At 44.3% G+C, this 23,942-nt stretch overlaps 1 protein-coding gene across 4 annotated transcripts in view; it reads left to right on the top strand.

Annotated features, from left to right (window-relative positions):
• The first annotated feature begins 19,951 nt into the window (after nt 1–19,951).
• pde1ca (phosphodiesterase 1C, calmodulin-dependent a) overlaps nt 19,952–23,942 on the top strand; it is a 156,965-nt gene continuing 152,974 nt past the window's right edge. For 3 of the 4 annotated variants that reach the window (XM_029626636.2, XM_029626635.2, XM_029626639.2), the window contains exon 1: nt 19,953–20,195. In XM_029626636.2, coding sequence (XP_029482496.1) covers nt 20,102–20,195 — 94 coding nt within the window. In that variant the 5' untranslated portion in view covers nt 19,953–20,101. Of the gene's footprint in view, nt 20,196–23,942 lie in introns of all 4 variants that reach the window. The other variant, XM_029626638.2, reaches the window with a different exon arrangement.

Below are 23,942 nucleotides of genomic sequence, written 5' to 3'. Positions count from 1 at the left end.
ATTGACTCAAATGATGTCAATTAGCCTAACAGAAGCTTCTAAAGCCATGACACCATTCATGACATCATCACTGGAATTTTCCAAGCTGTTTAAAGGCACAGTCAACTTAGTGTATGTAAACTTCTGACCCACTGGAATTGTGATACAGTGAATTATAAGTGAAATAATGTATATGTTAACAATTACTTGCGTCATGCACAAAGTAGATTTCCTAACAGACTTGCCAAAACTCTAGTTTGTCAACAAGAAATTTGTGGATTGGTTGAAAAACAAGTTTTAATGACTCCAACCTAAGTGTACTGTAAACTTCCGACTTCATGAATTGCAAATAATACCAAGATATGGTATCGCCGCAACACAATATTATAGGGAAACATCATCCTGGCATATTATTGCTAAAAGGTAAAACGTCACAGTAGCTGACATTTTTCTCAATACCTTGAAGTCAATGGAAAAAGATGAGTGTCACATGGATGACGTTTTTCTCGTTTATCTCATGTCTCTTTCTCTTACTCTCTACCTCCATTTTATATCTTCTATCTCCCTCCCCTTATTCCATCCCATCCTTTCCCTTCTCTCACCCATTCTGTCTCTCTGTTACCTCTCTCCCCCTCCCTCACTCTCCCTCTTCTTTCTCTCTCCCTCCTCCCTCACCCTCCCTCCCCCTCTAGTCTCTCTCCCCATCCCTCTTTCACCATCTCCCTCTCTCCCTCCCCCTCTTTCACCCTTCCTCACTCTCCCACTTTTCTTTCTCTCATTCCCCATCATTTTCTCTCCCTCTTTTCCCTGCCTCCCCCTCCTCTCATCTCTCTCTCCCTCTCCCTCCTCTCTCTCCTTCCTCTCTCCCACAGACAGGCCGACAGACAGGCAGGAACAGAGACAGACAGACAGACAGACAGACAGACAGACAGACAGACAGACAGACAGACAGACAGACAGACAGACAGACAGACAGACAGACAGACAGACAGACAGACAGACAGGTAAGTAAGCAGGCACTTAGACAGGCAGACCCAGAGAGCTTCAAGTTTCAAGTCAATCTAAATTTATTTTAAAAATCAGTAATTCATAACAAGGCCCTTAATTTCTAGAACTGCAAGACCAATGGAGGTTGATTGACTTCATATTTCATATGCCATATCTCCTGATCACAAATATGTACAATTTGGGAAGATTAAACCTTTTTAACCCTTCGACCCTATGACCCCCCTATTAAGTCACTTCCTGTAATCGCAGGAAGCTGAAATTCTGTGTACAGTCTCCTGGGGACACTCTTTAATGATGCCCTGAGTTTCAAACAGTGCAGGGAGAGAATGAATGACCATGTTGAGGATTAATTAGGAAGCTGAACCTCAACACAGATCATCGCTATAAGGCGATTGGTTGTGTGCAAGGACGGTTACCTAGCTCAATCGAAGTCAACGGGGACGTCATGGTTATGTGAGAACTGTAGGTAATGCTTTTCTATAGAAGAAAAGCCTTGTTCTCTGTGGGACCAAATTTTAATTGTGAAGATTTCATTTCACATGGTCAGATGTAGGTTTGCGTTCATCGGGAGCGTCTGTTGAATGATCCCATGCGTGAATTTTGTCACGCATGGGATCATAACCCTAACCCTAACCCTAACCCTAACCCGCCACATCCTGGCTCAACCCTAAAACTATCCTCAACCCTTAACCCTAACCCTAACCCGCCACATCCTGGCTCAACCCTAAAACTATCCTCAACCCTTAACCCTAACCCTAACCCGCCACATCCTGGCTCAACCCTAAAACTATCCTCAACCCTTAACCCTAACCCTAACCCGCCACATCCTGGCTCAACCCTAAAACTATCCTCAACCCTTAACCCTAACCCTAACCCGCCACATCCTGGCTCAACCCTAAAACTATCCTCAACCCTTAACTCTAACCCTAGCTTCATGTCCACATCCTGGCTCAACCCTAAAACTATCCTCAACCCTTAACCCTAACCCTAGCTTCATGTCCACATCCTGGCTCAACCCTAAAACTATCCTCAACCCCAACCCTAACCCTAGCTTCATGTCCACATCCTGGCTCAACCCTAAAACTATCCTCAACCCTTAACCCTAACCCTAGCTTCATGTCCACATCCTGGCTCAACCCTAAAACTATCCTCAACCCCAACCCTAACCCTAGCTTCATGTCCACATCCTGGCTCAACCCTAAAACTATCCTCAACCCCTAACCCTAACCCTAGCTTCATGTCCACATCCTGGCTCAACCCTAAAACTATCCTCAACCCCTAACCCTAACCCTAGCTTCATGTCCACATCCTGGCTCAACCCTAAAACTATCCTCAACCCTTAACCCTAACCCTAGCTTCATGTCCACATCCTGGCTCAACCCTAAAACTATCCTCAACCCTTAACCCTAACCCTAGCTTCATGTCCACACCCTGGCTCAACCCTAAAACTATCCTCAACCCTTAACCCTAACCCTAGCTTCATGTCCACACCCTGGCTCAACCCTAAAACTATCCTCAACCCTTAACCCTAGCTTCATGTCCACATCCTGGCTCAACCCTAAAACTGTCCTCAACCCTAACCCTAACCCTAGCTTCATGTCCACACCCTGGCTCAACCCTAAAACTATCCTCAACCCTTAACCCTAACCCTAGCTTCATGTCCACATCCTGGCTCAACCCTAAAACTATCCTCAACCCCAATCCTAACCCTAGCTTCATGTCCACTTCCTGGCTCAGCCCTAAAACTATCCTCAATCCTTAACCCTAACCCTAGCTTCATGTCCACACCCTGGCTCAACCCTAAAACTATCCTCAACCCTAACCCTAGTTTCATATCAACTCCCGGCTCAACCCTAACTGTAACGCTGACCCTAACCCTAACCTTAACCCTCGCTTCGTCACCACATCTTGGCTCAACCCTTCTGCTGATGTCACTCAAAAGCACATTAACTGTCGGTCAGGCTTCAAGTGAGGCCTACCTTTCATGTAGTGGGGGGGCAAAATCATGAATTGTTAATTGGATTAAGGTCAGGGTTATGTCTAGGGTTGAAGCCCTAACCCGAAACCTAGCTTCACGCCCACTCCTACCTCATCCCTAACCGTAATCCTAACCCTAACCCCAACTCTAGCTTCATGTCCATATCCTGGCTTAACCCTAATCCTAGCCTCAACCCTAACCCTAGCTTAATATCAACTCCCAGCTCAACCCTTGCTTCATCTCCACATCTTGGCTCAACTCTAACCTCATTGACTGTAATGTGTTGAGAAAAAGTCAATCCTGTGACACTCATCTAATCCCATTGACTGCAATGTTTTGAGAAAAAACGACAGCTTCTGTGACATTTGACCTTTTTGCAAAAATGTGCCAGGATGCCATTTTCAGGCTGATAATGGGCTGATCACCATTAATATGATGTTGCATTTTAGACCATGGCCTGTATTGACAAAGCATTTCAGCGTAGCAATGCTGATCTAGGATCGCTTATTCATTATGATTTAAAATGCAACTTCAGCTTCCAACAATTTGGTTAGAATGCTGTTCGTGGTTGACGCAAAAGCTGATTCTCTCATTCCACACGATTGAGATCCTGTTTTAGATAACATCTGTGCCCCATGGCATTGTATGCCAAGAGGAGGAGAGGGTGTGTGTGACAGGGCAAGCCTTATCTGAAAGACCCCCCTGGACTTGCAGACACATATAAATATTCACATCTGAGCTCAGTTCTATCAGAGTGTAATCTGTTCAAGTATCTCCCAATGTGTGGTAGTCTTATCCATGAGATGGTACTTTGTTATTGTGGTCATAGCTCATGCAGTTACTTCAGTGCCTTCCTTTTGAGAGGAAAGACCGCTATCTAGTGGTGCATAAGGTGAACTGCAGGACAACGTTTTTCTCTCATGTAGGGGAGTGGGGGTAATAACATAATATCATGGAGTCTTTGAAGGAAGAAACCACATTGAAAAAAAAAAAAAAAAAGATTTTCATGAAGTCAAATGAATTTATTGTGTTAAGAGGTTTCAAGATGCTTGTATCTAAACCAAAGTAGATCATTTAAAGATTGTTCTATACATTAGTTGGGGTCTCTATAAGCTTCGTAATGAGGTTCTAAACCTAGCATATAAGTTTCAAAATGAGAGGCGGTTAGAAGCGTTGGGCCTGTAACCGAAAGGTTGCTGGATCGAATCCCCGAGCTGACAATCTCAAAATCTTTTGTTCTGCCCTGAGCAAGGCAGTTAACCCACTGTTCCCCGGGCGCTGTCAACGTCGATTAAGGCAGCCCTCGCACCTCTCTGATTCAGAGGGGTTGGGTTAAATGCGGAAGACACATTTTAGTTGAATGCATTGAGTTGTACAACTGACCAGGTATCCCCCTTCCCCATCCTTGTAGCTGTTTGGGCTAAATAATGAAAATGTTTGCCTTGGGGTAAGTTGAGCCAATGGTTGAGTCAATGGCAAGTTGAGCAAATGTAAGTGTTTTCTTCCCATACGCATCTTAAAAGTGTTTTAAAAAGTTTTTGTTAGGGGTTAAACCTGTGTTTTAACGATGCTTAAAATAAAATAAAAACATAACAGCAGCTGTGATTGTGTTTGGGAAATAAAGACAGACATGGTTTTAAAAGGATAGTGGTAATATTTAATGCAGTACATAAATGTATAGGCTGCTTAATTTACACAGATCAACTTACCCCATACCCTGGGTACCCTGTGTACCCATACCCTGGGTACGCTGTGTACCCATACCCTGGGTACCCTGTGCCAAGAGACCACTTTATTTTGGACAAGCTACGTTTTCAAAACTGTAATGTTTACGTGAATTCTGATTATTTCCCGGGATACACAACATTCTGAAATATATGTAGATACATTTGTTAGAAATAATATCATATTTCCCTTGACGGAGTGATGCTGAATGTACAATGTACAAATGGCTCAACTTACCCCACTCTCCCCTACTGTTACAGCAGTGTAGTTCTCTTGTTGAGCGATCCACTTGTCAATCGCTCTACGATGTCATGGGCTATTCCTTATATCCTTATATCCTTAGACCTTTACCCTCACCATATTTCAGGCTGTCATGATTGGCATAATTCTAAGACTGCACGGCATGTGGTTGGTGGCTGCTCACACAATCACACTACCATTATGCAATCTCTTGCATGCCCTTGTGTGTGTGTGTGTGTGCGTGCCTGAACCTGCTTTCACAAGGTCAGAGCCTTTAGCAGTAGAAGTGGAACGCTGCCATGTCTTTACTCTCGCCCACTAAGCCAGCCCAGGGGCAATGAATGGTGGACGAGAGGAGACGGACTGAAAGGACTGAGTTAATTGCTACGGTCAACAGAGCTATCTCAAGGTAATTAGTATGCTAACTCAGGAACAATAACAACATATACAGTATATCCCCTAGTCAAGTCTGTTCCATCCACACTGTGGAGTGGACATCGGCCATTGGTTAGAGGTTAAAGGTGAGGGTCAGGCCAATGCTCTGGGCATCTGGTAGGGGAAAGCATTGTGATGCTGAGTGTACTGCACCACACTCTAGTGTGTTCTCGGTCCAACTCCGCCTGGCTACATAACCACTGTGAAATTCAATATTTAAACATAAATTACTGTGCGGTAGGTATTACTCTGGAGATGAAAATTAACCGTAGATGGAAAAAATGATTCAGTATTGCAATGCAGACGGAAAGTATTTGAATATTCAAGTAAAGATCATGGAATTGAATCTTTTGAAAAAGCCCCTGGTAGTGACATTGACAAGAGACACTATGCATGTAGTACTGCTCTCTGGTGACCGAAGTCCAAATCAGAGGGAGAAGAAGAGAGAGTCAGAGAAAGAGAGAGAGGAAAGAGACTGATATACATACATATATACACTGCTCAAAAAATAAAGGGAACATTAAAATAACACATCCTAGATCTGAATGAATGAAATAATCTTATTAAATACTTTTGTCTTTACATAGTTGAATGTGCTGACAACAAAATCACACAAATGATCAATGGAAATCAAATGTATCAACCCATGGAGGACTGGATTTGGAGTGACACTCAAAATTAAAGTGGAAAACCACACTACAGGCTGATCCAACTTTGATGTAATGTCCTTAAAACAAGTCAAAATGAGGCTCAGTAGTGTGTGTGAACTCCACGTGCCTGTATGACCTCCCTACAATGCCTGGGCATGCTCCTGATGAGGTGGTTGGATTGTCTCCTGAGGGATCAGACCTGGACTAAAGCACCCGCCAACTCCTGGACAGTCTGTGGTGCAACGTGGCGTTGGTGGATGGAGCGAGACATGATGTCCCAGATGTGCTCAATTGGATTCAGGTCTGGGGAACGGGCGGGCCAGTCCATAGCATCAATGCCTTCCTCTTACAGGAACTGCTGACACACTCCAGTCACATGAGGTCTAGCATTGTCTTGCATTAGGAGGAACCCAGGGCCAACCGCACCAGCATATGGTCTCACAAGGGGTCTGAGGATCTCATCTCGGTACCTAATGGCAGTCAGGCTACCTCTGGCGAGCACATGGAGGGTTGTGCGGCCCCCCCAAAGAAATGCCACCCCACACCATGACTGACCCACCGCCAAACCGGTCATGCTGGAGGATGTTGCAGGCAGCAGAACGTTCTCCACGGCGTCTCCAGACTCTGTCACATCGTCACCTGCTAGTGTGAACCTGCTTTCATCTGTGAAGAGAACAGGGCCCCAGTGGCGAATTTGCCAATCTTGGTGTTCTCTGGCAAATGCCAAACGTCCCGCACGGTGTTGGGCTGTAAGCACAACCCCCACCTGTGGACGTCGGGCCCTCATACCACCCTCATGGAGTCCAGTTTCAACTGTTCTGCCTTACTATTATTCGACCATGCTGGTCATTTATGAATATTTGAACATCTTGTCTTGGCCATGTTCTGTTATAATCTCCACCCAGCACAGCCAGAAGAGGACTGGCCACCCCACATATGCTCTCTCTAATTCTCTCTTTCTTTCTCTCTCTCGGAGGACCTGAGCCCTAGGACCGTGCCCCAGGACTACCTGACATGATGACTCCTTGCTGTCCCCAGTCCACCTGACTGTGCTGCTGCTCCAGTCTCAACTGTTCTGCCTTATTATTATTCGACCATGCTGGTCATTTATGAACATTTGAACATCTTGGCCATGTTCTGTTATAATCTCCACCCGGCACAGCCAGAAGAGGACTGGCCACCCCACATAGCCTGGTTCCTCTCTAGGTTTCTTCCTAGGTTTTGGCCTTTCTAGGGAGTTTTTCCTAGCCACCGTGCTTCTACACCTGCATTGCTTGCTGTTTGGGGTTTTAGGCTGGGTTTCTGTACAGCACTTTGAGATATCAGCTGATGTACGAAGGGCTATATAAATACATTTGATTTGATTTGTTTCTGACCGTTTGAGCAGACACATGCACATTTGTGGCCTGCTGGAGGTCATTTTGCAGGGCTCTGGCAGTGCTCCTCCTGCTCCTCTTTGCACAAAGGCGGAGGTAGCGGTCCTGCTGCTGGGTTGTTGCCCTCCTACGGCCTCCTCCACGTCTCCTGATGTACTGGCCTGTCTCCTGGTAGCGCCTCCATGCTCTGGACACTACGCTGACAGACACAGCAAACCTTCTTGCCACAGCTCGCATTGATGTGCCATCCTGGATGAGCTGCACTACCTGAGCCACTTGTGTGGGTTGTAGATTCCGTCTCATGCTACCACTAGAGTGAAAGCACCGCCAGCATTCAAAAGTGACCAAAACATCAGCCAGGAAGCATAGGAACTGAGAAGTGGTCTGTGGTTGCCACCTGCAGAACCTCTCCTTTATTGGGGTGTCTTGCTAATTGCCTATAATTTCAACCTGTTGTCTATTCCATTTGCACAACAGCATGTGAAATGTATTGTCAATCAGTGTTGCTTCCTAAGTGGACAGTTTGATTTCACAGAAGTGTGATTGACTTGGAGTTACATTGTGTTGTTTAAGTGTTCCCTTTATTTTTTGGAGCAGTGTATATATATATTGAAGATTCTTCAAAGTATCAACCCTTTGTCTTGATGACACCTTTGCACACTCTTGGCATTCTCTCAACCAGCTTCATGAGGTAGTCACCTGGAATCCATTTAAATGAACATGTTTGCCTTGTTAAATGTTCATTTGTGGCATTTATTTTCTTCTTAATGCGTTTGAGCCAATCAGTTGTGTTGTGACAAGGTAGGTGTGGTATACAGAATATAGCTCTATTTCGTAAAAGACCAAATCCATATTATGGCAAGAATAGTTCAAATAAGCAAAGAGAAGTCAATCATTAATTTAAGACGTGAAGGTCAGTCAATGCGTAAAATTTTAAGAACTTAGAAAGTTTCTTCAAGTGCAGTCGCAAAAACCATCAAGCGCTATGATGAAACTGGCTCTCACGAGGACCGCCACAGGAAAGGAAGACCCAGAGTTACCTCTGCTGCAGAGGATAAGTCCATTAGAGTTAACTGCACCTCAGATTGCATCCCAAATAAATGCTTCACGGAGTTCAAGTAACAGACAGACACATCTCAACATCAACTGTTCAGAGGAGACTTTGTGAATAATCATAGTCGAATTGCTGCAAAGAAACCACTACTGAAGGACACCAATAAGAAGAAGAGACTTGCTTGAGCCAAGTAACACAAGCAATGGATATTAGACTGGTGGAAATCTGTCTTTGGTCTGATGAGTCCAAATTTGAGATGTTTTGTTCCAGCAGCCGTGTCTTTGTGAGACGCGGAGTAGGTGAACGGATGATCTCCACGTGTGGTTCAAGGCAACTTAACCAGCATGGCTACCACAGCATTCTGCAGCGATACGCCATCCCATCTGGTTTGCGCTTAGCGGGACTGTATCATTTGTTTTTCAACATGACAATGACCCAACACACCTCCAGTCTGTGTAAAGGCTATTTGATCAAGAAGGAGAGTGACGGAGTGCTGCATCAGATGACCTGGCCAACACAATCACCTAACCTCAACCCAATTGGGATGGTTTGAGATGAATTGGACTGCAGAGTGAAGGAAAAAAAATCCAACAAGTGCTCAGCATATGTGGAAACTCCATCAAGACTGTTGGAAAATAATTCCTTAATGAAGCTGGTTGAGAGAATGCCTATAGTGTGTAAAGCAGTCATCAAGGCAAGGGGTGGCTATTTTGAAGAATCTCAAGAATAAAATATGTTTTGATTTGTTTAAAACTTTTTTGGTTACTACATGATTCCATATGTGATTTTTCACAGTTTTGATGTCTTCACTATCATTCTACCATGTAGAAAATAGTAATAAAAAAAAAAGGAAAAATCCTGGAATGAGTAGGTGTGTCCAAACTTTTGACTGGTACTGTACTGTATATATACAGTTGAAGTCGGAAGTTTACATACACCTTAGCCAGATACATTTAAACTCAGTTTTTCACAATTCCTGACATTTAATCCTTGTAAAAATTCTCTGTCTTAGGTCAGTTAGTATCATCACTTTATTTTAAGAATGTGAAATGTCAGAATAATATTAGAGAGAATGATTTATTTAAGCTTGTATTTCTTTCATCACATTCCCAGTGGGTCAGAAGTTTACATGCACTCAATTATTATTTGGTAGCATTGCCTTTAAAATGTTTAACTTGGTTCAAACATTTCAGGTAGCCTTCCACAGGCTTCCCACAATAAGTTGAGTGAATTCTGGCCCATTTCTCCTGACAGAGCTGGTGTAACTGAGTCGGGTTTGTAGGCCTCCTTGCTCGCTCACGCTTTTTCAGTTCTGCCCACACATTTTCTATAGAATTAAGGTCAGGGCTTTGTGATGGCCACTCCAATACCTTGACTTTGTTGTCCTTAAGCCATTTTACCACAACTTTGGAACTATGCTTGAGGTCATTGTCCATTTGGAAGACCCATTTGCGACCAAGCTTTAACTTGATGTTGCTTCAATATATCCACATCATTTTTCTCCCTCATGATGCCATCTGTTTTGTGAAGTGCACCATTTCCTCCTGCAGCAAAGCACCCCCACAACATGATGCTGCTACACTCGTGCTTCATGTTTGAGAAGGTGTTCTTCGGCTTGCAAGCCTCCCCCTTTTCCCCCAAACATAATAATGGTAATTTATGGCCAAACAGTTCTATTTTTGTTTCATCAGACCAGAGGACCTTTCTGCAAAAATTCCGATCTTTGTCCCTATGTGCAGTTGCAAACCGTAGTCTGGCTTTTTTATGGCGGTTTTGGAGCAGTGGCTTCTTCCTTGCTGAGCGGCCTTTCAGGTTGTGTCGATATAGGACTCGTTTTACTGTGGATATAGATTCTTTTGTACCTGTTTCCTCCAGCATCTTCACAAGGTCCTTTTGCTGTTGCTCTGGAATTTATTTACACTTTTTGCACCAAAGTACTTTCACCTCTAGGAGACAGAACGCGTCTCCTTCCTGAGCGGTATGACGGCTGCGTGGTCCCATGGTGTTTATACTTGTGTACTATTGTTTGTACAGATGAACGTGGTACCTTCAGGCGTTTGGAAATTGCTCCCAAGGATGAACCAGACTTGTGGAGGTCTACAATTTCTTTCTGAGGTCTTGACTGATTTCTTTAGATTTCCCCATGATGTCAGGCAAAGAGGCACTGAGTTTGAAGGTAGGCCTTGAAATACATCCACAGGTACACCTCCAATTAACTCAAATTATGTCAATCAGCCTGTCAGAAGCTTCTAAAGAAATTATATAATTTTCTGGAATTTTCCAAGCTGTTTAAAGGCACAGTCAACTTAGTGTATGTAAACTTTTGACCCACTGGAATTGTGATACTGTGAATTCTAAGTGAAATAATCTGTCTGTAAACAATTGTTGGAAAAATACTTGTGTCATTGCACAAAGTAGATGTCCTAACTGACTTCACAAAACTATAGTTTGTTAACAATACATTTGTGGAGTGGTTAAAAAACAAGTTTGAATGAATCCAACATACGTGTATGTAAACTTCCGACTTCAACTGTATTTAAATATATACAGTGCCTTCCGAAAGTATTCAGACCCCTTGAATTTTTCCACATTTTTTACATCCATTCTAAAATGGATTAAATAAAAAAACATCTCAGCAATCTACACACAATTCCATATAATGACAAAGCAAAAACATATGTTTAGATTTTTTTCAAATGTATTACAAATAAAAAACAGAATACCTTATTTACATAAGTATTCAGACCCTTTGCTATGAGACTCTAAATGGACCTCAGATGCATCCTGTTTCCGTTGATTGTCCTTGAGATATTTCTACAACTTAATTGGAGTCCACATGTTGTAAATAATTGATTTGTACATGATTTGGAAAGGCACACACCTGTCTATATAAGGTCCCACATTTGACAGTGCATGTCAGATCAAAAACCAAGCCATGAGGTCGAAGGAATTGTCCGTAGAGCTCCGAGACAGGACTGTGTCGAGGCACAGATCTAGGGAAGTGTACCAAAAAATGTCTGCAGCATTGACGGTCCCCAAGAACGCAGTGGCCTCCATCATTCTTAAATGGAAGAAGTCTGGAACCACCAAGATTCTTCCTATAGCTGGGCACCCTGCCAGACTGAGCAATCGGGGGAGAAGGGCCTTGATCAGAGAGTTGACCAAGAACCTGATGGTCACTCTGACAGAGCTCTATAGTTCTTCTGTGGAGATGGGAGAACCTTCCAGAAGGACAACCATCTCTGAAGTCCTCCACCAATCAGGCCTTTATGGTAGAGTTGACAGACGGAAGCCACTCCTCAGTAAAAGGCACAAAAGAAACACGTTTCTTTGGTCTTTTGAAACCAAGATTTAACTCTTTAGCCTGAATGCCAAAGGTCACGTCTGGAAGAAACCTGGCACTATCCCTACGGTGAAGCATGGTGGTGGCAGCATCATGCTGTTGGGATGTTTTTCAGCGGCAGGGACTGGGAGACTTGTCAGGATCGAGGCAAAGATGAATGGAGCAAAGTACAGAGAGCTCCTTGATGAAAACATGCTCCAGAGCTCTCACAACCTCAGACTGGGGTGAAGGTTCACCTTCCAACAGGACAATGATCCTAAGCACACAGCCAAGACAATACAGGAGTGGTTTCAGGACAAGTCTCTGGATGTCCTTGAGTGACCCAGCCAGAGCCCTGACTTGACCCCGTTCAAGCATCTCTGTAGAAACCTGAAAATAGCTGTGCAGCAACGCTCCCCATCCAACCCGACAGCACTTGAGAGGATCTGCAGAGAAGAATGGGAGAAACTCTCCAAATTCAGGTGTGCCAAGCTGGTTGCGTCATACCCAAGAAGACTCAATGCTGTAATCGCTGCCGAAGGTGCTTCAACAAAGTCCCGAGTAAAGGGTTTGAATACTTATGTAAATGTCATATTTCTGTTTGTTTTTTTGGAATAAATTAGCAAACATTTCTATAAACCTGTTTTTGCTTTGCTATTATGGGGTATTGTGTGTAGATTGATGAGGGAAAAAATTATTTAATCCATTTTAGAACAAGGCTGTAAAATAACAATGTGGAAAAAGTCAAGGGGTCTGAATACTTCCCGAATGCATTGTATATACAGCAAAGAGAGAGGAGAGAGAGAGAAAGCCAAAGAGCACAAGAGACAGTGAGAGGGTTCAGAGACAGGGTTGTGTGTTAATAAGTGAAGGATGCCGGGGGCTTTTGTGCTCAGAAGAGGAAGGTCATAGCATAAACTACCAATTAAACTCAAGTCATCCGAGCAAGTCATCCATGACACGTCTTGGCCCTTTTGTTATTGAAGGAGTAGCCATACCACTGCACCACTTTGCTCTCTCTCTCTTTCTATCCCTCTCTCTCTCTTCCTCTCCCTCTCTCCCCCCCCCCCCCCCCCCCCTCTCTCGATGGTAAGGCCTAATTGCAATTACAAGAAAAGCTTGTAAATACCCTCATTTTACCCTCATATTGTGCGGATCCTTAACATACAGTGTCATACGAATTGCAAAAAACAAAATACAAAAAAAATGATGCAGGGTGTAAAATATCAAATTAAATGGATGGCATAGTACACAATTGGATGACGTTGTACACACAAAACAGGGATGCGTTTTTCCTCGTGAGCACCACTTTCAAAACTACTGGCTGAAATGAAATGTATAGTCCTGGAGCATCACCTTAAGCGTTAAGAACTGATTTAATTGCTATAGCACTGTCGGAAGAGCAATTTTCGAGCTATTGTAAGTGACATATAGCCTTACACAGCAAATCACTTGTCTTTCGGTTTACATTATAGCTCTGACAAGATCGAGCCTTCACCTCCTCTCTCTCTCTCTCTCTCTGTCTGTCTGTCTCTCTCTCTCTCTCTCTACACAGCATGTACTTAAAGACACGGTAAAAGGACACTAAGCACTCCTGATAATGTGTCTCTCCCCCTCCACGTAGAAGAGAGTAAAACTGAGTCTACAGAGTGCTTTTGTAAATAGGACTTAAGCCACTTGGTCGTTGGTGTCACTTCCATGTTGAAGTAGTTCCATTCCATTTTTTGGTCCCACATAAACCCTACACTGTTTGTATGTACAATACCCTGTGTACATTAACCAGTGCTGTTCACTGTTATCAATGGTCTAATGTATTAAATATTGATTCAGCCAAGCCTCCATCCTAATTTCGCTTTTAAAGATTGTCGTGCTTACGTGTGGTGTACTAGCTAGCTGAACACATGGTTCCTATGGTAACCTGAGCTGAGAGAGTTAGCGAGAGAGAGTGAGAGCACCCAGGAGGCAATACAGTACAGTGTTGAAGGACCCTGGCCCTATTCAATAAGCGGCAAGCGAGAGGCACCGGATTGAATGGTGAGAAAAGGCAAAGAGTTGCCTTTGTGTTCCCACTCCTACTCATTCTGAGAAAAAGTTAGAGCTGCTGAATGGTCAAGCTAGCTGCCTGGAACTTGTCCTTGAGTTCCTTTTTTCCTTCCCCTGCTGTGGAGCGGGGGATGGGTGGATGGATGACAGTTGGTGTGGTATTTACCTGGGCTCTTTAGATCAGGGATGGACAACCCCCTTTTGTAGGCCCGCGGACCAATTTCAAGGTTTTAAGAACCTAGTCGGGATCTCAACTTACTGTTGAGAGTTAAAATAATAGAATACACAACGTGCAATTTTGAAATGTAGTTGTGCATCAGCAGCCACTCAATTAGCCCATGTCAACACTTTTTTTTTCAATTGATAAGTTAGTCTAGTGGCCAGCTATCTAAACTTGAAGTAAGAATGTTCTAATTACTGACCAGGGTGGGGCTCATTGATTATCAGTTATCATATTAAAAACTGAAAACATTTGCCTCCACCCTATGGCAAAATGTGTAGAATTGCAGGACGTTAGTTGTAAAACGGCCCAAAAAAAGGGGCTTTGCGGCCCATCATGATAAGTTCTGGGGGGTTTTGTGGCCCCCACCCCCATCAAAGTTGCCCATCCCTGCTTTAGATGATTGTTTTGTAGTATTTGTTTCAGTTTGTGGAAGGGTTTCTGAGAACAGTAATTACCTATTGATGGTGATGGAGTGGTTGGTGAATGGTATGATTAAGAGAAGTTTAATGGTATAAATTATGCATCATTTGTAGAATTCTAATACTGTGATATTTTCGTCTTAACACATGGCATTATTCTGATAAACAACTCTCACATGTTTCACAATGCATTACACCTTCTTTTCCAAGTGGCACAAACAACAAAAACAAAATCTAAGATGATTATGCATGACTACGAGACCTTGTATTTTGCTATTTTAATATTTACTTTGTGTATTTGAGTACTTTCAAATACTGTGGCCATAATCAACTACTTCTATTGGAAGTATTTGAAAGTATTTTCAAATATCTTCAATAAATAGCCTACTATTAGATTTGTTTCTCAAATACATATTTCCAAATAAAGTTTTTTCAAAGACTCCTAGGACCTGGGTTCATATACATGGGAGATTTTAATTTAATTTGAAAATACATTGTGTAATGGGTATTTTAAAATACGTGCCAAAATTCAACTACTTGTCTTTTCAAATAACAAATATCTGAATATATATATGTGAAAGTAATTGAAATATTTGAAATAATAGTTGAACCCAGGTTTGATGATCAGTTGACTAACAGCTATGTTTGTGAACTCTGCTGATTGGCTTCAGAGTAGTAATATTTGTCACGCCCGTCAGAAGAAGTGGACCAAGGCGCAGCGGGGTGAGCGTACATTATACTGGAGGCTTTGTGCCATGGATCATCACTGGAGGCTTTGTGCCATGGATCATCACTGGAGGCTTTGTGCCATGGATCATCACTGGAGGCTTTGTGCCATGGGTCATCACTGGAGGCTTTGTGCCATGGGTCATCACTGGAGGCTTTGTGCCATGGGTCATCACTGGAGGCTTTGTGCCATGGATCATCACTGGAGGCTTTGTGCCATGGGTCATCACTGGAGGCTTTGTGCCATGGATCATCACTGGAGGCTTCGTGCCATGGATCATCACTGGAGGCTTCGTGCCATGGATCATCACTGGAGGCTTCGTGCCATGGATCATCACTGGAGGCTTTGTGCCATGGATCATCACTGGAGGCTTCGTGCCATGGATCATCACTGGTGGGAGGCGACGTATAGGTAGCCTGGTGCGTGGGGCTGCCACAGGGCCCACCAGGCTGGGGAGACATAAAGGAGGCCTGGTTCTGGGAGCAGGCACAGGATGAACCGGGCGGTGGGGGAGCACTGGAGATCTGGTGCTGATCCCTGGCACCACTCCTCTTGGCTGAATGCTCACTTTAGCCCGGCACGGGCGGAGCGCAGGCATAGGACGCACTGAGCAGTCACAGCGCACCGGAGACAGAGTGCGCAGAGCCGGCACAGGATACCCTGGGCCGAAACGGCGCACCGGAGACCAATGGCGCTGAGATGGCACAATCCGCCCTGGCTGGATGCCCACTCTAGCGTGGCACTTGTGGAGAGCTGGCTCCGAGCGCACCGGGCTGTGCATGCTCACCGTGCGCTTTACCGCATAACACGGTGACTGCCCGGTCACTCACTCCCCGCGGTAAGCACGGGGAGTTGGCTCAGGTCTATAACCTGACTCTGCCAATCTCCCCGTGTGCCCACCCGCAAAACATTTTTTGGGGGCTGCCTCTCGTGCCTGCTTCGATGACTTGCCTCCTCATACAGTCACCACTCCTCCTTCGCTGCCTTTATCTCCTCCTTTGGACGGCGATATTTCCCAGCCTGCCTCCAGGGTCCTTTAACGTCCTTGATTTCCTCCCAAGTCCATGAGTCCCTTTCTCCACGCTGCTTGGTCCTTTTGTGGTGGGTAGTTCTGTTACGCCCATCGGAAGAAGTGGACCAAGGCGCAACGTGGTGAGCGTACATTATACTTTTATTTAGAATGTCGCCAACAAAACAAGAAATAACAAACGAACGTAAAGCTACGTAGTGCTCGCAGGCCACTACACATAGACAACTACCTACAATCATAGGTGGGGAAAAAGGGCTGCCTAAGTATGATACCCAATCAGAGACAACGATAGACAGCTGCCTCTGATTGGGAACCACACTCGGCCAGAAACAAAGAAATAAAGAACATAGAATGCCCACCCAAATCACAACCTGACCAAACCAAATAGAGACATAAAAAGGCTCTCTAAGGTCAGGGCGTGACAATATTAGCATTTGCTACTGGCAAAAGCTCATAGTTCCTGCCCGTATGTCATAGTGTGTTTTGTTAATTATGTATGTTTAGGATATGTAGGATATCAGAACTATCCCTTGTTATATTTGACTGTGTCAGATTCATATGCTGTAAGCATGAAGAGGAAGAGGCCCAAAGCTTGTTTTCTGTTAAAGCAGGGGGTGTGCTGGGTCAGCTGTGCCAAACATTAGTCAATGGTCCTTGTTCCAGACATCTGGTTTGTGTGATTTAATGCAACATTCATGAACTGCATTTAAATGTGATGACCCATTTTATATGTTTGTCCTTCAGTTAAAAATAGGTAAAGTGCTGGTCCCATGTTTCATGAGCTGAAATAAAAGATCCCAGAAACTTTCCACACGCACAAAAAGCTTATTTCCTTCAAATGTTGTGCACAAATGTATTTACATCCCTCTAAGTGAGCATTTCTAAATTGACAAGATAATCCATCCACCTGACAGGTGTGGCATATCAAGATTCTGATTAAACAGCATGATCATTGCACAGGTGCACCTTGTGCTGGGGACAATAAAAGGCCACTCTAAAATGTGCAGTTTTGTCACTACATAATGCCGCAGATGTCTCAAGTTTTGAGGGAGCATGCAATTGGCAGAGCTGTTGCCAGACAATTTACTGTTAACTTCTCTACCATAATCCACCTCCAACATCGTTTTAGAGGATTTGGCAGTATGTCCAACTGGCCTCACAACAGCAGCCTACGTGTATGTGTGGGCGAGCGGTTTGCTGATGTCAATGTTGTGAACAGACTGCCCCATGGTGGCGGTGAGATTATGGTATCGGCAGGCATCAACTATGGACATCAAACACAATTGCATTTTATCAATGGCAATGTGAATGCACAGAGATACCGTGGCGAGTTCCTGAGGCCCATGGTCGTGCCATTCATCCGCTACCATCACCTCATGTTTCAGCATGATAATGCACAGCCCCATGTCACAAGGATCTGTACACAATTCCTGGAAGTTGAAAATGTCCCAGTTCTTCCATGGCCTGCATACTCACCAGACATGTCACCCATTGAGCATGTTTGGGATGCTCTGGATTGACGTGTACAACAGCATGTTTCAGTTTCCGACAATATCCAGCAACTTCACGCAGCCATTGAAGAGGAGTGGGACAACATTCCACAGGCCATAATCAACAGCCTGATTAAATCTATGCGAAGAAGATGTGTCGTACTGCATGAGGCAAATGGTGGTCACACCAGATACTGACTGATTTTCTGATCCAAACCCCTACCTTTTCCCAGGAATCCATTGATTAGGGCCTAATGAATTTATTTCAATTGACTGATTTCCTTATGTGAACTGTAACTCAGTAAAATCTTTGAAATTGTCGCATGTTGCATTTGTGTGTCTGTTCTTTTACAAATCAAATCTGTTCTGGCCATAGAGTCTCTATTGTAGATGAAACTGCATGCGCCATTATCACATATACAATGAAACCCTCTGGCCTGACTGGTTTCACAGGTGCCACAAGACAGGTGTTTAAGAGACTGGATGTAGAAGGGTGACGCACTGTTGACGCTCCTGTACTTCACACCTTCACTCACTCCGTGGGGATGGTCACATGAAATACTTGGTTCTGAGGAAACTGTGGGATATTTTCCACGTCGACACATTCAATTCAATTCAACTGGATCACGTTATTAGTACTCCCCGGTAGTTATTCAACAGACTGTGAAAACCACCCTATAGCCTGAGAACAACTCTCTCCTCTGAGATCTCCTACCTCCCGCTATAGCACAGTACGATCTGTTGAGATGACCACGTCAATGTAAGTGAACTGAAGGGTTCTGTTGTTACTAAGGGACATATTGTGTAATCGTTCCTCTTGTTCTGTGTTGGAAGAGAGACCTTGAGGCGAATGTCTGTGCTACGACTCCAACAGCTGAGAAGAACAGCGTATTTTGTGAGGCTCTAGTCTGTATTGATGCCTGTGAACAATGGTGCCCGATAACTATTTAAAATAAAAAAATAAAAACACAAACACACACCTTTTTCAAAAATAATTGGTGAAACAGGAAAGTGAAGTGGCACTAGACGAACAGTAGTGAGTAGTGGTGCAGACTGTGTTTACATTATGGATGTCGGGGGAAATGATGCAAAGTCTGTACTGAAACATGTCATTGTTCTACAGTCTGCGGTTTTCTGAGGCACTTTCATGTAAAAAACCTTTCACACAGTCTTAAGGACTTCTTCAATGTAATCAGTATACTATACAATGATAGCACGGCCCCAGTGTGCAGGATATCTTCCCCAAGAGCCTAGTCAATCATTGCACTTCATCAGGATACGACCTAGCAGTTGATATATTAATGGGATGTAGTCCAGTTGACAGAACCTTGTCTACTACTATCAGTAAAGTAACTTCCAATGTAAGAGGATCTATGCACCTGCAGACCTAGTTGACAAGTGAAATTGCATTAAAGAGTAATCGTGGATGTGTCCCTGCACAGCAACAGAGCAGTATGTGGGTGTGTGTGTGTGTGTTTGTGTGCATTCAAGTCTCCCAGGTCAGCCATTACAGTGTTCTTAGCGATGAGGCAAAGTAAATATTTTGGTGGATCAGCAACAAGGGACTAATGCAACCAAACACAAATAAACATACACACAGACACTAATGCACACACTCATGCACAAATACACACAGACACACATGAACGCAGGCATGTACGCAGCAAGAGAAACATCCATATTAGCACACCTACAACAGGGTGAAGAGAAACATGATTCTGATAGCAACTTCATGCAAGGAGGTTGAGAAAGAGAAAGGGAGGGAGAAAGAGAGAGAGAAGGGGGAGATGTGACAGAGAGAGGGACTAATCAACTGCTGTAGGAGCACAACAGTGTGGAGGGTCATAGAGATTACTACAGGGGAGGGAGGGAGGGAGGTGGGAGAGAGAGAGGTTTATATCTTCTGTATTCTCCCACATGGGTTCCTCTGTGGCTGTGGTGAGTGGTTGTGCCAGAGATAGCTGGACAGAGAGAGGGAGAGCTGGAGTAAGAAAGGGAAACAGAGAAACAGAGAGATAGAGAGAGAGTTAGAGCTACAGGCTCCTGAAGAGCTCTTAGCGGGCCTGAAGTAAGGATGCACAGTGAGACTGGACGGCGCTAATGCTCCGTCCCTAGTGTCGCCACATCTCAGTTAGCGCTAGAGCTTTAGCCTTTCTCCGCTAACTCTCTCTTACAACACCTACCTGGCTCCACCACCGTCACTACCCAGGGGAGAGAGTCTCTGGTGATACCCCCGCGCAGTGCACTTCTCCTGGGGGACAGGCTGAGGGGGGACCCCTTCACCTCACGGAGCCTCCACGGAGAGAGATAGGGAAAACACAGGAGAGGGAGAACAACAGGCAGCAGAGAGAAGAGTTTTGATACAAGACAAGTGCAGTGACAGAGTGAGGAGTTGAGGAAAGATGACGGAGCCTAGCTCCAAGAGCTCCAAGAAGCAGGGATTTAAAAAGTGCCGGAGCGCCACTTTCAGCATCGATGGGTTCAGCTTCACCATCGGTGAGTGAGAGAGAGAGAGTGTGTGTGTGTAGGGGATAGTTGAGTGCAGCTGTGTGTCTTTGCAAACTGAACTGAACATATGGTGTTTACCACTGGCTGAGGCTGTCTTTGCCATAGTTGAGCATAAGCTTCAGTCACTTAATATATGTATCTCTTGAGTTTTCTATATAATGATAGTATATATTCTTTGTTTGAAAGTTAAATTGCACTTTAACAGTGTGATTTTCTTGTGTGATATCACAATGTAACTGACCTACAGTGTGAACATTCAGATAAATCAGTTTTGTATGTTTCCCCTGCATCATTAGCAAGTCTATTCATCGTCTGTACAGTCGTTCACTGTCTGTACAGTCGTTCACTGTCTGTACACAGTCTATCAAGACAAAAACAGAGGGAGACACAGAGAGAAATATATCTCTATTCTTCTGAAGTGTCATTATTTTTCAATAGATTGAGGAAAATCAAAAAAAGTGAAATTGCCTGTCAATATTTTATGCATCTTGGTGGAATCTTCATTTTCCTCTCTTTGTTTGTCAAGTCCCCTGGTGTGTGTGTGTGTGTGTGTGTGTGTGTGTGTGTGTGTGTGTGTCCGTGTGTCCCTGTGTGTGTGTGTGTGTGTGTGTGTGTGTGTGTGTGTGTGTGTGTGTGTGTGTGTGTGTGTCTGTGTGTCCGTGTGTGTGTGTGTGTGTGTGTCCGTGTGTGTGTGTCCGTGTGTGTGTGTGTGTGTGTGTGTGTGTGTGTGTGTGTGTGTGTGTGTGTGTGTGTGTGTGTGTGTGTGTGATGCATGGAGAGGGGGTGATAATGAACAGAAATCAGTGAGGTGAACATTTGTCTCATCCAGTCAGCTAGTTCTCTGTTGAGGGGAGGAATATTGCAGTGTCGTCTGAACAAAGCAGATAACAGAAGGAGGCTGTAACACGTCTCTTTTTTCAGACAAAATGTCTCACATCTGTACAATTACTTTCCGAGATCCCATTTATTTCATCCCCAGAGCTTGTTCTCTTTTATGGGACAATTCCACGTTAACAGAGTGATGCTGAGACGCTTCGCTTTCAAATGTATGCCAAACATAAACCAATGATTGTGGAGTTATACAAACCATACATCTCTAGGCACAATGACTAATTATAACAATTTCCACAGAAAATGTTACACAAACACATTTACTTGAGTGCAGATGCAAATGTTGGTAACACGGTGACTGCACAAACCATCATTTACAATCAACTTGTTTTTGTACGATTTTGAGTGGAAGTTGATAGAAGTAGTCATTGTGCATATTGTTTTAATGGTTTGTTTAACTTTGCAATCATTTTATTTTGTTTGACATACATTTGAAAGGGAAATGTGAGTTGCATCATTCTCTTTTCATGGAATTGCCCATATGGCTGTTTCACATGTCGAGAACTGAGACTGCTAAGAGAAGAAAGTGTTTTATTTTACTGTGTCAAGCCAGAGGATAGGGAAGTAGTTAGCTGTTGAAGACGGCAGAATGATTTGCATTTAAAGTAAGGATTCAAATCTACAGTTTGAGGGGTGGAGGAGAGGAGTGACATGAGCATTGTGTGTGTGTATGTGGAGGGGGTGTATGTGTGACTGTGTGTTTGCAGAGAAACAGGGCAGTAATTGCAGGCTTTCAAAGGTCAAGTGGTACATCTTATGTAACCTCCCTCCTCTCCTCTCCATGTTCTGTCATTCCTCTACTCTCCATGTTCCGTCATTCCTCTCCTCTCCTCTGTTCAGTTGTTCCTTCAGTGGTCAGAGATGAGAGACAATTAAAGGATAGAGGAGGGAAAATGGAAAGGGACGAAAAGAGGTAGGGTACTATTTACAGTAGATATGACAGGGGTCCTTCTGAAATATATGACTCTCCCAATTCATGGGAGGATGGGAAAGGAATAATGGGAAAGGAAGACACATAATCCTCACGCCAAACATGCATGTGAAGTATGACAACCAATGTGAAAGGAGTTGGCTAAAGCCCATACATATCTATGGCGGCGGTAGCTACAGCACTAAGCAACCAGCTAACCTAACCGTCTATACCTGGCTGCGATCTGCTGTTAATCAACAGTAAACAGCTAATAGTTCCCCATCGGGTAGACTATATAGATGATGATGAAGACCCATGTAAGTAAACAGACATGTGATCGAGTTCAGAGTTCCAGCTGCTTCTATGTGGTCTGTAAATGAAAGGTACATAAACACCCTCACGCTTTGACTTGCTGATAAGGGTCTACCTCTCCCTACCTCACACTTACATTACCTGCCCACGTCGCACACACACACACACACACACACACACACACACACACACACACACACACACACACATTACCTGCCCACGCTTGCCGTGTGTGATGATGACTGATTACTGTTACTATGGGAACGGGGGACGAGGGACGGGGGAGGATATGACATTGCTGTGTGTGTGTGTGTGTGCGTGCGTGCGTGCTTGTGTGTATTTGTACGTGTACATGTGTGTGTGTGCACGTGTGTGCGCATGTGTTTCAACTTTCATAGTTTATTTGCCACGCACACAGGATACAACAGGTGTAAAACACTACATTGAAATTCTTATCTTGAAAGCTCTTTCCAACAATAGAGTGACATCGACAATAATATAGATGATAATAGACCATAGAATTTAAAAAGCACACAATACGCATGATGTGAGAGAATGGAAGGGTAGAGGAGGGAAAGTGTGTGTGTGCACAAGTGTGTGTATGTGTGGGTTTGTGTGTGTGTTTGTGGTAAATTAGCCTGTCCCCTCCTCTATCAGTGGAAGGGTAGTCTGTGGAGACCTCATTAACACACACACCTGTTTGGTAATCTCTGTGACTCTGGTTTGTCGGGGCATGGAGCAGGGGGGTTATGGGATATCACCTTTGGTTACCTGGGGCACCGCTTTGGAGACATGCAGAGAGAGGTAAGAGGGAGAGAGAGAGGTAAGAGGGAGAGAGATGAGTAAGAGGGAGAGATGGAGGAGGGATAGAGAGAGAGGTAGGAGGGAGAAAGACATGTAGGAGGGGGAGAGAGGGGTAGGAGGGAGAGAGAGAGGTAAGAGTGAAAGAAGGAAGGAGAGCGAGTGAAGAGGGAAAGGAAGAGGAAGAGAGAGGGAGGTAAGATGGAAATAATAAGGGGTGAGGGAGGAGAGGGTCTGACGTGTAAGTAGTCAATGTATTGTCTGGGCGACAGTGATGGAGGAGGCCACTTCATTAGTGGTAATGACTCCCCGTGCTCTGCTCTGCCGGGGACTACTCTTCTATCGTCGTGGCGACTGAGACGACACAAATTACGTGAACAAACACACACTGTCTCTCTACCTCGCTCTCTCTCTTTATCTCTCCCTCTACTACCTCTCTCCTCCCTCACTCCTTCCTCACTCCTTCCAGCAGATTATCTCTCTCTCTCTATTGCTCAATCGATCACTCCTCCCTCCTCTTCCTCTCCCTCCCCTTCTATTCTTCATCTCTCTTCCCCTCCCTCCTTCTCCCTCTCTAGTCATCCTCTCTCACCCTCCCTACTAAGGGGAGCCTCTCCTGGAGACCCTCTGATTTCTCCTAATTACCTGCTGGCCCCTGTGGATCTCCTCTTACCCAGCTCCTCCTGAGACCCGCTCACTGGTTTGTTCACTCGACCCCTTCGATCCACCCCTCTACCAATCTGTCACTCTCGATGTCTGTCTCCGATTACTTTCTTTTTATTGCACCTCTTTCCTTGTTCTCTCTCTTTGTTCTATCTCCT

The sequence above is a fragment of the Oncorhynchus nerka genome, linkage group LG22 (genome assembly GCF_034236695.1).
Source record: "Oncorhynchus nerka isolate Pitt River linkage group LG22, Oner_Uvic_2.0, whole genome shotgun sequence".
Lineage (NCBI taxonomy): Eukaryota > Metazoa > Chordata > Actinopteri > Salmoniformes > Salmonidae > Oncorhynchus > Oncorhynchus nerka.
This window is presented reverse-complemented; position numbering and strand designations above follow the sequence as displayed.